Source organism: Anastrepha obliqua, chromosome 4 (genome assembly GCF_027943255.1).
Source record: "Anastrepha obliqua isolate idAnaObli1 chromosome 4, idAnaObli1_1.0, whole genome shotgun sequence".
NCBI classification, from domain to species: Eukaryota; Metazoa; Arthropoda; class Insecta; order Diptera; family Tephritidae; genus Anastrepha; species Anastrepha obliqua.
The window spans coordinates 40,670,826-40,688,220 of NC_072895.1; the positions used below are offsets into that span (position 1 = coordinate 40,670,826).

Below are 17,395 nucleotides of genomic sequence, written 5' to 3' on the forward strand. Positions count from 1 at the left end.
TTTTTTTTTTGTTTAAAATTAAACATTTTTTTTTTTTAATTATTTTTTATATTATTTTTCAAAATCTCATCAAAACTTTAAACTTTTTAACCAGGTCTTTTAGAATTTTTCCGGGTATGTAGTTTTATAACCCATTGAATTTAAGTATGACAATGCAAGATTTTAGGTCACTATAAAATACCTTCAATTTTTGGTTTTTCTTTTTAACTTTTATTTAAATGGCGGGATGAAAATTCACAAAACGTCAGGGTATTCCATCGTCTGTGAGATCATTGGTATTTAAGGCAATGCTAAAACTTAATGGTAGCTTCTTTAACAAACGAAAGCAAATTTGCTGTGTATGCCTTTGATTTTTTTCTTTTTAACTTTTATTTAAATGGCGGGATGAAAATTCACAAAACGTCAGGGTATTCCATCGTCTGTGAGATCATTGGTATTTAAGGCTATGCTAAAACTTAATGGTAGCATCTTTAACAAACGAAAGCAAATTTGCTGTGTATGCCTTTGATTTTTGACAATGTTTTTTTTCGCTCAGATGTTACACTTTTTTTCGATACTCACTCCATAATTATATGGAAGACAAAGCCTAGCATCGTCAACAAATAAAAAAAAAATTACAAAAATCAGCGGTATTTTGTAGTCACTAGAAACTTGCACTTTGTTATACTAAAGGTCAAAAGTTTAAAATTAAAAAGTTTAAGGCTTAGATAAAATTTTAAAGAAATTTTAAACTTTGCATTCTGTTGTATTGTGAATGTTTTTTTTTTTTTTTTTTAGTATAAACTATATTTTTTTGATAATAGTGTATTTATAACTTTGCAATCCAGTATATATGAGCAAAAATCGTAGCGATACGACTTTATAGTGGTTAGGGCAGTAGGTGCGTGTTTTTTTTAGCGCATATGTAAAATTTTATAACGGTTGTTCAGACACGAAATTTCACAAAAATTTTCAAAACTTATAAAATCTTATATTATTATCTACCTTTTCAATTGGAATTGGAATACTAAAGAGGCCTGTCATTTCCAGTACAAATATAATGAATGGCATTCCCAAATGACTAAAAGTATTGAATAGCTGTGAAGAGTAATGGATTATTATTTTTTACATGGTTTCTGCTCTAAAACGTTTGAAATATTCAAAAGAGCAACTAAAACTTTATATTTCATGCCTACATATTTGTTGTAAATTAAAGTAATAAAATAGAAACAGTATAAATATAATTTAATAAAATACTAACAATCTCTTCGAAATATTTTGCCATGTTGGAAAATAAATAATAACAATTTCTTCCGGCATATTTGCATAAACTGCTCTTAGAATGATACTTTTAGAGTTGCAAGCAGTTAAATAAATGTTTGCCATGTTTATTTTTAAATAACGCGCGAATGAATGGGGAAATTCAGTCCGTAAACGTGTCGACATTAATGAGTTTGGTTTGAATATGGCTGAAGAAATTTCAAAAAGAAATGGCAGCAATGTGTGCATTTTTCATTTATCTTTCCTACCAACGAAAAAAGTATATATTTCGATAGAAGCTTAAACAAAATAGGACACCCTTATTGCGAATGCCGACTGGCATTAGAATAGACTTTTATCTATTGAGTTATATGTACTCGTACAACTAAAGCCAAAGATAGTCGATAATTGCTTGGCAGTCGTTTATCTATTACTAAGCGACACTCGCAGAGCGGGTGAAATATTTTTAAATTTTTGGAGAATATTTTTAAATTAACATTCATCGTGAAATAAACATACAATATTGCATTTTTTTATTCTGTTAATTTTACTAATTCTTTTGGAGCTTAAACAATTTCAAAAATTTCAATGAAGTTCGCATGATCTACATACATGCCCCACAAATTTACAGAAAAACTTTAATATTCTTTTAAATACTACTTTCCTTCTGAGAATTTTATTAAAGCTCACTCTGAGATGCATAAAGAAACATGAAGAATTTCGCTGAAGATCGCACGATCAGCAATGCTATAAGAATTGCATACTGTATCAAAAGCGTAAGCTCGCTAGAATAAGTCCCGTATTTTCTCTTTGCGCCATTACTAATGCAGGGTGTAGCCAAATTTTGAGAAGCATAAAATTTAGTATGCAATAAGGGGAATTCTCTAAGCTTCACTATTAAATATTTTCCTTTTGAGATCCTTACTGCGCTTGATCAAACTTTAATAACAATACAAATGGTAATATTTTAATTGATTATTGCTTTGGTTGAAGAAACACATACATCGCCAGACTATCAGAGCCATAAGCATTGCAAAATTTTCTTGAAGATCAAGGTGATTCAAAATTTGGTAAAAATACTATAGTACTTTATTATGAAAAACAATTAGTGATGAGCAATCCAATAGGCGAGAAGCCAAATAAAAATATTTGAACACTAATACGCAACAATATAGAAAACAAAAAATAGCAAAAAATTCGGATTTTTTCTTCGTAAAATACTATGGCCACAACTTCAGTCGCTCTTTCAATAACATTGCAATACGAAAAACCTACAAAAATAGCCGTCGATCTAAACACAAAATCAAAAAAACAACAAATATAAAAAAAGTATTTCTGCAGTTTTTAGCAAACCACTTCGCCTTGATATCAAATGTGAAATCCGTACACGCAGTCTAAAGTTAAAGTTAATTAAAAAAAAAAAAACAACACAAAAATTGTCTAAACTGAACTCATTTGTGCCGATTTCCTTTCATACGTATTTTCTGTTTATTTGATTTTGCACTTTTAGTACATTTTGCATTTGTGTGCGTTCGTTCCGTTCCTATTTGTGCTGATTTAAAGGTATGCATGTAATTTATATAGTAGTGTGCGTGTTCACCATCAGCGTTCTACTAGCAAAGGAAATCAATTTATAATTATGTTTGTATAATGTCTCCATGTGTATGTAATAATCGGTCACTTTAGCTTTTAGTCGTCTTAGTATCAGCCTAATGTACATATGTATGTCGTTTAGAGTACACTAGAAGAGAAGTAACGGTGCATATGCTCTAAGTCGAATTTTTGATTTACGTATTACACTTATTTTGTTGTTTTCACCTCTTTTCTAATGTTTGTATGTATCTACAGTACATACATTAATCATTCGGCTTTTTACAGTGAATCGGCAAAGATTTTACATTACAGTGACCAGGTTTTTTTTATGTATGCATGTATGTATGTATAAGAACTTAACATTGACTGTTTCTTAAATTGTTTAATTATTTGTTTTCTCTGGCTATTATAATAAAGTTTGCTTGTTGTGTTTTTCTTCTTCTTCTTAATAAGCTTAATAAGTAATAAAGTTCCTTGTGTGTTTTGATGCCATTGTGTGTGTGTGTTTGTGTGTGCGTTTATGTTTTACTTTGTTCTTTTGTTTATTTTGCTTGACTAAAATGTACATTTCGCTCTTCTGCTGCTACTGCTGTGGTTGTTGCGTTAGCTTTCGGCTCCAATTTAAAGCACAACGCCTTAACAAACCATTCAATCAGCTATCCATCACTCACCGCCATCATCGTCATTATATAATCACATAAATCTTTTGCAGTTTAAATATTAGTCCTGTGATATTTCGAAATTTTCTTTTTTTGTTTTGGTTCTCAAAGAAAATAATAAAATCATGGAACTAAATTTGCAATTATTTAAAAGTAAAATAGCTAAGTAGTAGATTTAATAATCCATTGAATTGGTACAAAAACATTTTTGCCTTGTTTCGTTACGCTGATGTTTTCGATAAACTCTTGTCTCGTTCATATCAGAGAAAATACTAAAAATTCTTGAAATCTTTCCGCAGTTATTCACAGGTATTAAAATGAGTCTGCTTGGCATTGACCTCTTTACTTTAGTTTGGTACTTTTTGGATGAGTTGATAATGTTAGTATTTAGTTAGTAGTAGCTGTTGTTCTGGTTGCGTTTGTGATTGCAGTAGTGGTATGTAGTTGTAGTTGGTAATCGTAGTAGTAGTTGGAGCGGTGGTGATGGAGTCCGACAATGATTCTTGCAATGCGCTGCTTGTTTGCTTGCGGCACTGGACTTTAGTTTTTATTACTTAATACAGACCGCAGCCTCTCAAATTGTTGGCAATAATCACATCCGTTACCGCATCAAAAACAAACTGTATATTGTTCGTATCTGTGGCGCACGTCATGTGGCAGTAGATTTCTTTTGAGGTTGATTTGTTTTTCGCTTCGAATTGTGCCTGAATATACGCAGCAGCTTCACTGTACTCTTGACCACCTGCAAGGAGAAAAAAAATTATGGAAGCATGTATCGATTTGAAGTACAAAAGAAAGTGGAAATTATCGTAATAAAATAATATTAGTTAGGGGAAAAAGAAATCCATTATTTTTGCGTAAAACTTTGGCACAAATGGTTTAAAACTATTTTATGGCCGATCTTTAGCTCCTCGGCGATGCTACGACTACTAACATGCCGGCCAACTTCGATTATTTCTGTATTTTTATCGACATTTTCGACATTATCTACATTTAACATCAAAAATGCCTGAATGGAAATCACACGTAAACACCATTCACAAGTTCAACGGCCTGGCTTGCGTTTTCGCCTTTGTCTGTAAAATGTACCGAATTTTCCTTATTTGACTTCCAATTTTAACACCCTGTAACTCACAACTGAATGGATCAAACAAAAAACAACAAAAGAATTTATTTAGTGTTTAATTTCACCTTGACAACGAGCATAACCTTTGAATTGTTTGATGGATATTTTGCAAGATATCGATCACTACAGCCATCTAGCGGGAAAATATTGGATTTCTTTTTCCCAAAACTAAAAAATGATTTCAGTTACTTTTTAACAATTTTTTTCTGTATGAGTTACGTTTTAATTTTATTGGAAGAGTCAATTACAAGAACAATCTGGGGTATATTTTTGCGCTGAATGCGAATTAGGCCTTTCCTGTCTGGCCTCTCTGTCCATCAGGTCAGGATTTTAAGTATTTCTACGTAAATGTCTTAATAAAGTCTACTTTCGCCATTTTTAAAACTTCTTTTAAAAGTTCAAAAACTTTTTTTATTTTGTATTACTTTATATTTATTTTATATTATTTTTAAATTTATTATGTATTATTTTTATATTAATTTTACGACATTTAAACATTTGTAAAGCACTTCAACTCTTTGAGAATCATCGTCCTGCTAGGGATAGCAAAATGCATGCATCGTAAACCAATTTTTGAAATGGAGTTTAGAAGCTAAGAATGCATACTAAATGATTCCATATATGAAAATAAAGAACAAAAGATATATTTATGCCACAAATAGAAAATTTACTTAGAATTACTTAAAATTCTGACGCGATGGACTATTTTAAAGGTCAGATTCATATTCAGCGCAAAAGAATACACAAGGGATGCCTCTGCTTGTTCTTGTAATTTAAAATATGTTAATTTTTGTATTAATCGACTTGTTAATGTCGGAATCTGTGTTAAAATTGCATGTAACTGGTTTCATTCTGTTTATCTAAGCGTAGAGTCCGCGACAAATGATAGCTCCTCAATATTTTGATCAACTTTGACCATTTCTCTTTTTTTTTTAATATTCATTATTAGTGTATAAAACGATTACTCATTGTCCTAAAAAACTTAGTTCAAAAATTCGTACAAAATTTAGAAAACTTTCTCAAATTTTTCAGCCCAATTCCACGGATTTTAATTAGAATTTCTCGAAAACTTTTCGGTTTTTATTATAAAAAAAATTATTCCTATTTCCTACTTTAATACCGCGCAAGTTTTTTATATAACGAATGAACGCGTACGACATTTTTTTAATACGGAAAAAATGCGCAACACCGTGAGGGGGAAAAATTATGAAAAATCAACGAGAATTTTCAGCCACATCAAACTTACACTTCATTACGCTCAGATTAAGAACCGTGAAATTGGGGTGTGCGTATATCAAATTTCAACTTACCTGTATATTCTGGGAAGCAGATTGTCAATGGACTCTTGCGAATCTTTTCCTCAAACAAATCCTTTTTATTTAAAAATAAAATTATGGAGGTGTCCGTGAACCACTTATTATTGCAAATGGAATCAAACAGCTTCAAGGACTCTTGCATTCGGTTCTGAAAAGGGAAGATTATCCAATAAGAAATTAAATATAGCGAAAGTAAATTTTATTATTGCTATACTATTTTTTCAGCTCTTTCTAAAAAACTATTAAATCTATTGCTTTTGCTTTTTTTATAAAAGAGTTTGCTTTGTAGATCTAAAAGCAAAAGCTGCCCAAGTCAAATGTGATGATGTGTTAAAAGTCTAGAGAATTGTTTTACTAATTTTTATTTTGTATTAAAAAAAAATAAAAAATTAACCAAAGCGCTTAAATTCCATGAGCTTTTGGCATACCGAAAATGAAGATATAGTTATATACATATATGCGCATAGATATAAGGTGGCGCAAAATTAATCACGTTATCAGAAGATTTATAATTTCTGCAAAAGGCGACATGCGTCAATCATATTTGACACTTGTTAGCTAGACAGCTGCAGTGTACAAACATACAATCAATGGAGCGCGTTAAAGTCAAAATAAAGATTTCCATCACTCAAAATAATTTTTTTAGTAAAAAAGTTATAAAAAAATGTATGCTTAATTTTGCACCACCTTGTATATGTAGTAGGCTTCTACTCCCTTTGTTGGGTGTTTGGCCCAGTTCGTCCTCTTATCAGGTCAGTCCATAAGTTCGTGCGTTTTTTAAGGTGGTTTTAAAATTAATAAAAAAGATGTTTAAAGTACTTATTAATCAATAATATATTTCCCTTCATTATTTACAATGTCTTCGCAACGTTTAGGCAAATTTTTAATTCCCTGCTCAAAAAATTTTTTGTCCTTGGAGCCAAAATACGCTTCGATATCCCTTTTTATAGCTTCTTTTGAGGAGTAGTTCTTGTTACTCATATGGGATTGAAGTCCACGGAAAAGGTGATAATCACAAGGTGCAATATCAGGAGAGTATAGTGATGCGGCATTAGCTCTCATCCGAGCTCGTTCAGCTTGCCTAATGTTTGCCTTGCGGTATGAGGTCTTGCGTTGTCGTGGTGAAACAAAACTTTGCGTCTATTCACTAAGCATTACATAGTTTCATTATTTCGAAAGCGACGAAAGGTTCCGCATGGCATCATCGTTAGAATGGGATCGAAATGTTTCTTGCTCTGCATCTTTCTTGTGCGCCATTTCATTGGCTTGAAATATTCTCATTTATCGCAATTCAGTTAGCTCATTTGTTTCGGCGCTACGACAATCGAGCATACAGAATGACACTGATTTACTCCTAACCAAAAACTGGCACTTAAGCAGCATACCCCAAAAATTTATGGTAAATCTTGTACGCAGTTACAACCACAGAGTGCTTGTTTAAGGTCATCTTGAAATAGATTATCGGGCAGGTTGTAATTTTTTCCGAGTGGATTTCAATGCAATTCAATGAAAATTTCAATGAAATTCACTTCAGGACACCACAAAAACTTGTCATGGTTCGTACCACTCAATCAAAATGCCAATTGGTGGACAATAAAGGATGCCAATTCGACGTCTTGGAGCTGCGAAAAGACCCTGCTAGACTTTATTTGTGGGGATAAGTATGATTCAGACCATTAATACGACAGTGAGCCGAGCCAGAAACCGTCAATTGAGCTGACACGACACTACTGTGCAGGAGTGCATTTGAATGAAGTAATACTCTAAAATTAATCGGTAGGTTTACTCTTTCTAATAAAGAGAAAATCCTTAAAACGAGATTTTTGACAGGATTTCTAAACAGTAATCAGTCGATGTTCCACTATCTATAATGGACTCGTGTATATTTAATGAAAAGCTTTGCTTGATGTAAACATATCTAAACACTTAAATAAATAAAACAAAAAATAAAAAAGAAACTAAAACTCAAATTTCTTTCGTGCTTACCGTGGTTTCATCTTCATGCAAGACTTGATCATATTCAGACATGGCAACGCAGAAAATAATCGCAGTCACATCTTCGAAGCAATGTATCCATTTCTTTCGCTCCGATCGCTGACCGCCAACATCAAATAGTCTATGGAAAAATAATAAATAAATCAGTGTAAGTAATTGGAAAAGTAGAAAGCGTATCCCATGCAAATGCTCACTTGAAATTGAGATTCTTGAAGGAAAAGTGCACTTCAACAATACCAGTCGTCTTGACACGAGTGCGTAGAATGTCCTGCTCGGTTGGTTGGTAATCCTTGGCGCCTAACCGATCCAAATCATCGAGGAAACTGCAAGTAGCAAATGGAAAGGAAACATTTAATCAGATAAATTCATAATTCAGTTTGTGTGTTTATTAATTGAATACAATTACACATAATTAAATAAAATACGGGGAAGTGATAAGTACTCTTCTGCGAACCAGTACACTTTTCGCAGCCAGTGATTGAATTTAAATAAACTTTGAAATAAAAAAAATGCCCTCATTCAACTGCTCGTTCGACTACGTAGAAAATCGCTAAAACAGGAAAAATGTCACAGCAACAAATTCAATAAAAAAAGTTGAGGGTTCAGCAGCTTTAATAAAATCAGCAACCAACTACCGGCATAACTCCGCTGAGTAAATATATTTTAATTAGCTACTATTGCCATAAACGCAGTTACTTGTACATACTCCTGTGTTCAAAATAATGGAACGCGACGAATTATCAAGTTTTAACTATGCTTTTTGTGTTTTGTATTTAATTTTTTTTCTGTTTTTTATGTTTCTGTAAAACAATATAGTGCATTCTACAACAAAAACCATATAATTCAAAGGTTCAAACTTTGTACAAAACACAGAAAAATTTAACAAATTAAAAAAAAATTCTGATCGAAATTTTGAACTTCTAATCAGAATCTTTATAAAACTTCAAATTTCAGTACAATAAAGTGTTTGAAGTCGCTCAAAAATCACGTCGATTTCTGACAAGCAGCACATAGAAGAAAAAAAAATTCAAAAATAAACGAGAATTTTGAACCACCTGACACTTACACTTTGTTAGACTAAAAATTATCTAAATTCTAAACATTATGAATAAAAAGTTGAAAATTTTGAAGTATTTTTTTTAATAATTAGTTAAATTTTTGTGTGTTATATACTTTTTGTTGCAGAATGCACTATACTCGTACTTTTGGAAAAATCTGTAAACAAAAATTTAATAAAAAAATAGTTAAAACATGGTAATTCGTCACGCTCCTACTACTTTGAACACAGGTATATATATATACGTGCACTCGCCAATTAAGCCATAACAGAAATACCACAACACCATCAACAACTCATTGTAACCCCCATTAGCTGAGGGACTGCAATTGAAAGCATACATATATATTAGAGTTAGACATTTTGTGCAGAGAAGCTGACTAGGCGAGAAGCAACGTGTGCTGGAGCGGAAGCAGCATTGGTTGCAAATAAATACATATTACTTTGACAATACAGATATACATATAAATAGAATTGATGATAGCTACGTGGTGGGTGAATAAGTGGAATACGAGGTGCTTTTCCGTGATATAGGATATGCCATAAGAGTAGGTAGCTCATATAGTGGTCGCCGTTGCCAGTAGGCTCTAGATTTGATTTCCACTGTGCTTATTAAAATCATTCAAAGATTTTTTTTTTGAAGTGAAACTTCTTAGGCGTCGATGGACGAGCGAGAATGGAGAGTAAAATTTCATGGCCATGCAACGTTTTAGGCATTTTCGTTCCGCGAGAGAGAAAAAATATATAACGTAGAGGAAAAGGAGAGAGAGAGAAATATATATATATCTTAGATACACTTTAGGCTCTTTTTCCTGAGTTTTTCCTTGTGGTTGCTAATTTTAGTAAGAAATAACACTGCCTACTTTTTGATTGTTGGTGCAAACTTGTAGGAAATATATTTTTGGTGCGTACTTTTTGGCGTTAAATTTCCTTGGTGCCTACTGTTTGGGGCGTTTTTTGGTCCCAATTTTCCTTATTTTCCTTTCCTGGCTAGTGCTTGTGCGTACTATAAAGTACTATCCACTTCGGCGTCGGATTTATTGGTATTGCCTTGCGGTAATTTGTGCCCTGCGTTTGTGCGGGTGATAAACGTTCGGAGTAGTGCGCGTTGTTGCCACGGTTTGTGTCCGGCGTTTAACTACACCGGTCGACCCTTCTCCGTTTTTTATAAATTTTGTCTATTTGTATTCTCTGCAAATGTTGTGAATTTATTTAGATATATATTCTTTCTCTCTCATTTCTTCTCGGGTCTTTCCCTCTTTCTTTGTCTGCCCCGAAAGTTTCACTTCTGTTATACGTACTACGCTACACGCACTTTTTTATAACGGTGTCAATACGCGACCACCAACCTTGGGTTCGATTTCTGCCAGGGAGTAGCTTTTCATAAACATCTCATCTATCATATATTATGTAAATGGAAATATTAATGAAATCGCTTAGAAGGACCCTAGTCATGAGCAGAAAATACAGCAGAACTCGGGTTAAGTTATTTTTTGATGACTGTTCATACGGATGCAAATTTAAGAGAGGCGTAAGAGGTTTTAATGGGAACTAAAACTTGTTATTGTATCAGACAGTCTTTAGTTACTTACTCGATCTAGAAACGCTCAGAGAATATAAAAGAACAGGTTGTCCACATAGTGGATTATACCCAGAAAATATCGAAAAATGAGTTATTAAAACAAAAACTGTACGATAAAATACATTTTTTCCAGTAAAACAATATTTCGTTAATGAAATGAAATATGTATACATTTGCCGATGGTTTGAAAGTTAGAGTTCGCATTTTTTAAAGGGCCAAAGCTCCCACCAAGTGATTGGTCATTAGATTCTGGTAGAGGGGAGAAAAAATATAGGGTATAGGTAAGTTCATGTCGTAATTTTATTTTAGGTGGTCAAAGTTTTTACTCTTTTGCTAATACTTACGGGTAATTGGCAAAAGATTATGACAAATGAAATTAAGTGATCCTTACATTTTAGATATAAGGTGTTCTCAGCGGTTCTATACCCAAAATAACGTTCAACATTTCTTCCATTCTTCAAGAAATGGAACACAGGGATATAACGGGTTAATGTATACTACAACAATATTTGCCATAAAATCTTACTATACGTCTCTTAAGGGGTTACATACGTTCAGAATTTTCAAAAAACCGATTTTTTTCGATATTTCGAAAGTGTAGTATCTTAAGAATATACCGTGAAATTTTCATGCGGAAATTCCCAATATTATAGCTTCTACAGCCCATTAACTAAGTAGAGAGCAGTCCGCGCGCTCCTGTACCTCAAACTTTAAGCTCGTTTTTCTCGAAACTACTTTTTCCGTCACGTTCTGCATAATAACTTATACTGTTTTTAATATTTTTTGATGCGGTTTTTTTAATATTCGAAAGTGTTTTCTCTATAGATTTGATTTTTGATATTTTTATTGGGAGGTTGAATTAGTTTTAAAGGTGACACACAGATGGCGCTATTTATCACTTTATCGCGTTGGCAATACTGAATATATATTCATGACAAAGCCTCATCCCTAGGCTTTGTTTATCAGTATCTGTCATTTCGCTGAAGTATAAACAACGCAGTGTTTTCGTGCTCCGAGTATGTCAACTTTCGTGCCGTCGAAACGCAATTTGCGGGAAGCTTTGCTTTTCTGCTTCAATTTGAAAAAAAAAATACAGCCCAAGCCCGTGAATTGCTGCAGGAGGCCTACCCAGACCATACTCCGTCGATTTCAACATGTGAGTACTGGTTTCGACGATTCAAAAGTGGTGATTTTCACACCGAAGACAAGGAGCGTCTTGGCCAGCCCAAAAAGTTCGAGGACGCGAAATTGGGGGAATTGGTAAACGAGGACTCGTGCCAAACCCAAGAAGAGCTTGCTGAATCATTGGGCGTTGATAAATCAACCGTTTGCAAGCGTCTAAAAGCGATGGGAATGATCCAAAAGCAAGGACATTGGGTCCCGTACGAGTTGAAGCTGCGCGACGTCGAACGGCGATTTTTTACGTGCGAATTGTTGATCGAGCGACAATATCGGAAGGGTTTTTTGCATCGGGTGGTGACTGGCGACGAAAAATGGATTCACTACGATAACCCAAAACGCAAAAAATCATGGGGTTTGCCCGGCCACGCATCAACGTCGACGGCCAAGCAGAATATTCACGGCAAGAAAATCGTGCTCTGCATTTGGTGGGATCAGGTCGGCGTCGTATATTTTGAGCTGCTCCAACCGGGCGAAACAATCACGGGGGATCGTTATCGACTGCAATTGATGCGTTTAAGCCGGGCATTGAAAGAAAAACGGCCGGAAACGGTAAAAAGGCACGACAAGGTTATTTTTCAACATGACAACGCTCGGCCGCATGTTGCTCAACCCGTCAAAAAATACCTTGGAACGCTTGGCTGGGAAGTGTTACCCCACCCGCCGTATAGTCCAGACATAGCTCCCTCCGATTATGATTTGTTCCGGCATATGAGTCTCGATTTGACGGACCAGCGGTTCTCCTCGTACGAGGCTACCAAAATATGGGTTGAGTCATGGATAGCCAAGCAGCGGCCAGAATTTTGGAGAAACGGCATCCGGAAATTGCCCGAAAGATGGGCGAAAGTTGTAGCTAGCGATGGCCAATACTTCGAATAAAATATTTTGTACCGTTTTTTCACAATAAAGCCCCAAATCTTCGAAAAAAATCTTTAAAACTAATTCAACCTCCCAATATTAAAAAATTTTATAAACATAATTAAAGTGTGACATTTATGACGTAAAACCCATACTTTTTTTAAAATGCCGTAAATTGCAAAATTTTTCGAAATTCGAGAATCCGGCTTGACAGACTATAACTACAACTTTATTTTATAAGAATTTTTTCACTTTTTACACATCCATCAACATTTCAAGGAGAACTGATGCAGAGCGTGGAGCAACTTTTTTCTCATAGTATTTTGGGTTACGTGTTTTTTTATGTACTAATTTTTGTAAAGAAAAATTGAAATAAGTTTTTTTATAAAGTTTTACTACTAATAAGCAATGCATAGACATTTTTTATATTTATTTCTATTGTTATCTCTTCTAAAAACAGTTTTTATTTTTTGGCGCTGGTGGACGTATGTAACCCCTTAATACAACAATACTCCAAATTCAACTTAAACGCCTGAAATTTTACTAAAACAATTTTGTTCCGTAAACGCAAACGAAATTAACAAAAAAAAAATAATAATAATAATAATTGCCAGGAATTGGTAATTTTTTTAAATAATTATATATTGTTTTTTGACCGAGTTTTTAGGTGCTCAATTCAAAATTTGTGCTATGCAAGCTAACATGCAACCAAAAAGGTCAAGAGCTGTTGGTTTATATACGGACGAAATAAGTAACTTTTACGAGTCAAACTACCAAAGGGTTATTGGGTTAGAATTACCATTCGGGATTGCATAGGTTCGAATTTCCGTGCATGAAATACTACAATGAATTTTTGTTTCTAATAGCAGTCACCCATCGGCAGGCAACGGCAAACCAACGAATGAATTTATGCTATCAAAAAAGTGTCTCATAAAAACCCGTTTGCCGCTCGGAGTCGACTTAAAACTGTAGGTCTCACAAATAGGAGCTCGTCCAAACACCTGACAGAAGTGTATGTCCCATAATTTATTTATTTTATTTTTTTTTAGTAATATGGAAAAGCATTTACATAATTGATTTATAAAAAAACAATCGATTGTTTTCTGTTGTTTTCATTTTATATTTTTTCTTATTGTTGCAGATAAAACAAATGAAATAACCTTCAAAATCAATTAACTTATAGAATCATTAACTATCTAACAAAATGTTGCTAATTTTCACGCTTGTTAATAATCTTCTTCTTCTTAGTAACTATGTACACATAACAAATTAACACACATAGCAAATCAAAAAAAAAACAAAAGCCAATGTTGGAAGTTTAGTTGACTTGAATTTCAAGGCATCACATAACTAAAGCTTGAATTGAGTACAAATGTGTCAAAAGTACGTATCGAATAAAGTGAAAAATATCAATATTAAAATATATAAGTTAAACTCATCTCAAATCAGCAAAAAACAATCATGTCTCATATTTATACGCAGTAGTTGACAAAATTTCATAAAAAAAAAATTATAAGTAAATAAAAAATACATAGATACAGTGGCGAGCATAACTGAGTGCAGGGTGATTTTTTATATTTATTTTATTATATGTAATATATATATTGTATATAAAAATATATTATATTAGTTTGGGGAAAAATACATCCATTATTTTCCCGCTAGGTGGCTGTAGTGATCGATATCTTGCAAAGTATCCATCAAACAATTCAAAGTTTATGCTCGTTGTCAAGGTGACATTTTACACTACAAATTTTTTTGTGTGTCTGTGTTTTGTTTGTTCCATTCAATTGTGAGTTACAAGGTGTTAACAATGGAAAACAACAAAGGGAAAATTCGGTACATTTTACAGTTTTTCTTTGATAAAAGCGAAAATGCAAGCCAGGCCGCTGAAATTGTGGAAGGTTTTTATGGTGCTGATCCTGTAACAGTTAATTCGTGCAATTTCGGTTTCGTCAGGCATTTTTTATGTTAATGAAAATGTAGATAATGTCGATAAAATCAGTGAAATAATCGAAGTTCACCGGCATATTAGTAGTCGTAACATCGCCGAGGAGCTAGAGATCGACTATAAAATAGTTTTAAACCAGCTAGGAATTGTACGAGTATAATGCTTCTAAAAAATGAATAAGAAAATACGCTTCACTTTTAATAATATGTTAACTATATCATGTTATGTTAAGATTACATTACAGATGTGAACTTTACATTGAATTTTTGATGCCTTTTATTCTATGATTTTCCAAGAGAATTTGTACTTAGTTTAACTGTAACCTTTTCTACTTCATTCAAAAGCGAAGATATGAGGAAGAGATTATTGTACATTAAATTCAATAAATACAATAATACAAATACAATAAATTTTACGCATCGTTTACTGAAATATCTAGTCGTTTTATGTTGTTGGCCATCGCGTTTAGCAAAACTTAGACGCAGCTTGACTCTTGCGGCTAGTTTAGTTTTGTTTTTGGTTTTAAAACAGCGCAAAATTTTTAAAAATACAAAACTTCCAAAATTTGTTTATAAACAAATTTCTTTGATTGTTAAAATTTAGAGTCAGTCAGACAAGATTTGTACGGGTTATGAGTTTGGCTGACTTAAAAAATACGTTTAAAGTTTTCAGTGCAATATGCACAGCGTTGAGAGAAGCGTCAAATTCAAAATAAGAATTGCTTTGAAATTTTTTCAGCAGCAACCCTTTGAGTATGTCATGATTAAGGCATCAGAGTGTAATTTAAGCAAAAACAAATTAATTTTGTGTAATCTTACTTTGGACTAACCCGTTGAATTGTTTAGAAGAAACAATTCGTTGAAAACTATAATCACAAATTTTTTGTGTACTAGATTTTTTCCACGAAATATCATTTAGCTTTCAAGGTTGAAATATGGGGTAGCATAATTTCGTGTGTTCATAATTTCGTTTCGCTATTACCCTTTAGCAATTTTTGATTAAAAACCTTATTTTGCAACACTAAAATTTAAATAGTGGCGCAAGTCTCAATTGAGTGCTGACGGCGAGCATCGAACTCGATGACGGAAAATGTAATTATGATTCTTGGATTATTTAGCGGCAATGAAATAAAATTTAATGAAAAATAAATATTTTGTATTTTTTAACGCTTGAAATGTTTAAATTATCGAGTCGATTTAAATTGTGCTTTTACAAAAAAATCGATTATGTATTGGATATTTTTAAGAGCTTGAGAACTTAAAATGAGAATACGAAACATAAGTATTATTTTGAATGAATTTTTTTTTATTATAATCCGGTAGAATAATTTCATAAATTATCCATTCGATCAGTTCAATTTTCGACTCTTTTTTTCCAATAAATCTGGCCGTATGGCGTCAATGGTGACTTGAATATTACAATAAATCGAAGTGTGCTATATGGCAAGTTGCGCCGTGTTGTTGGAACCAAATGTCGTCGATTTTTAGCTGATTAATTTTTGAAAATAAAAATTCGGTCAGCAGAGCTCGATAGCGCATGCCATTCACGGTAACAGGAGTTTCTTTCTCATTTTAAAAGAAATAAGGACTGATGATGCCGCCACTGCTATATGAACTTCGCGAACAGATTTATTATTTTTTTTCAAACAAATTTTCACAATTTTTAAACGATTGATGATGACTTGCCAAACCTTACTGAATGGAAATGTCAACACACTTTGCCATTCTCAGCTATCAAACCATATATATCGATATCGAGAGTTCTCATGCAGCTAAAAAAGCACTCGATACTTAGCATGGAAGAAAATGCATGACACCTTAGCGCAAAAAATTGTCAAAAATCAACGCTAATTTGGAGTCACTTGAAACTTGCACTTTGTTGTACTAAAATTCAATGGGATATAAAACTGCTTACTCAGAAATATTCTAAATATTCTGGTTAAAATTTGAAAGTTTTGTTAAAGTTTTGAAAAATGTTGTACAAATTTTGAAACTTTGTGTTACATGATTTTTGTTGTAGCATGAACTCTATTTTTATTTTAGATTACTGCCATTTTTCAATACTTATATTTTATTTTATAATATTATCTACGTTAGCTTACATAGTATAGTACATATATTTGTATATGTATGCCATATTTTGTATTAAACATACAAACCTACAATAACAATAACATAAATGTTCCGTATCACTGCACAGGCTTGAAATCCACTATGAAATGGAGGAGTGCAAGTCTCTGGTTCACATCGTGATGCTACAATTGCCATAATAGTGCAAATTTACTTAAGCTATTTTCCCCATTTACTTAGCCATATGTACAATTGTTTGCCTTGCAACACTGCGATTGCTCAAAATTTAATAGTATAAGTAATAACTCTTGAACATTTTTTAATGATGCCATACGTTGGTATGTATGCATGTGCCTAATTAAATTGCGGCAATATGTAAACAAACTGATGGGTGTTACAGCTCATGCAGCCCACTGTATCCCAAGTGATTTTTCAACATTTGGGAGGTCTTTCGTGTTTATTGACGGCAGTGCTCTCTTCTGAATTCATCAAAAGGAGATCGATTGCCATTAATAATGTGAAAATTTACTTTGGCATATTCACGCTGGTGTTGCAACCTACGTATATATGTATATACATACTTTCATTAAGTTTCAAAGCAATACTCTTTAAATTTTCAGCTGAAAAAAGTTTAACTTACTATTGAAATGGTTCCTAAATATAACGCACACCTTATGAGGGTTAAACGCCTTCACGCGGAAGTTGTTCAATGAGGTGTATGTTAAATGCTAACTGAGAAAGTAACGGAAGTAGCACTCGTGGCACATTCGA

The 17,395-nt window shown here is 33.1% G+C and overlaps 1 protein-coding gene across 3 annotated transcripts in view; it reads right to left on the reverse strand.

The window, feature by feature from the left end:
* Positions 1-356: 356 nt before the first annotated feature.
* LOC129243452 (G protein alpha o subunit) overlaps positions 357-17,395 on the reverse strand; it is a 110,949-nt gene continuing 93,910 nt past the window's right edge. For all 3 annotated transcript variants that reach the window (XM_054880491.1, XM_054880492.1, XM_054880490.1), the window contains 4 exons: positions 8,123-8,251; positions 7,920-8,049; positions 5,928-6,081; positions 357-4,233 (listed from right to left, as the gene is read on the reverse strand). In XM_054880491.1, the coding sequence (XP_054736466.1) occupies positions 4,046-4,233; positions 5,928-6,081; positions 7,920-8,049; positions 8,123-8,251 (601 nt within the window). In that variant the 3' untranslated portion in view covers positions 357-4,045. The remainder of the gene's footprint in view (positions 4,234-5,927; positions 6,082-7,919; positions 8,050-8,122; positions 8,252-17,395) is intronic.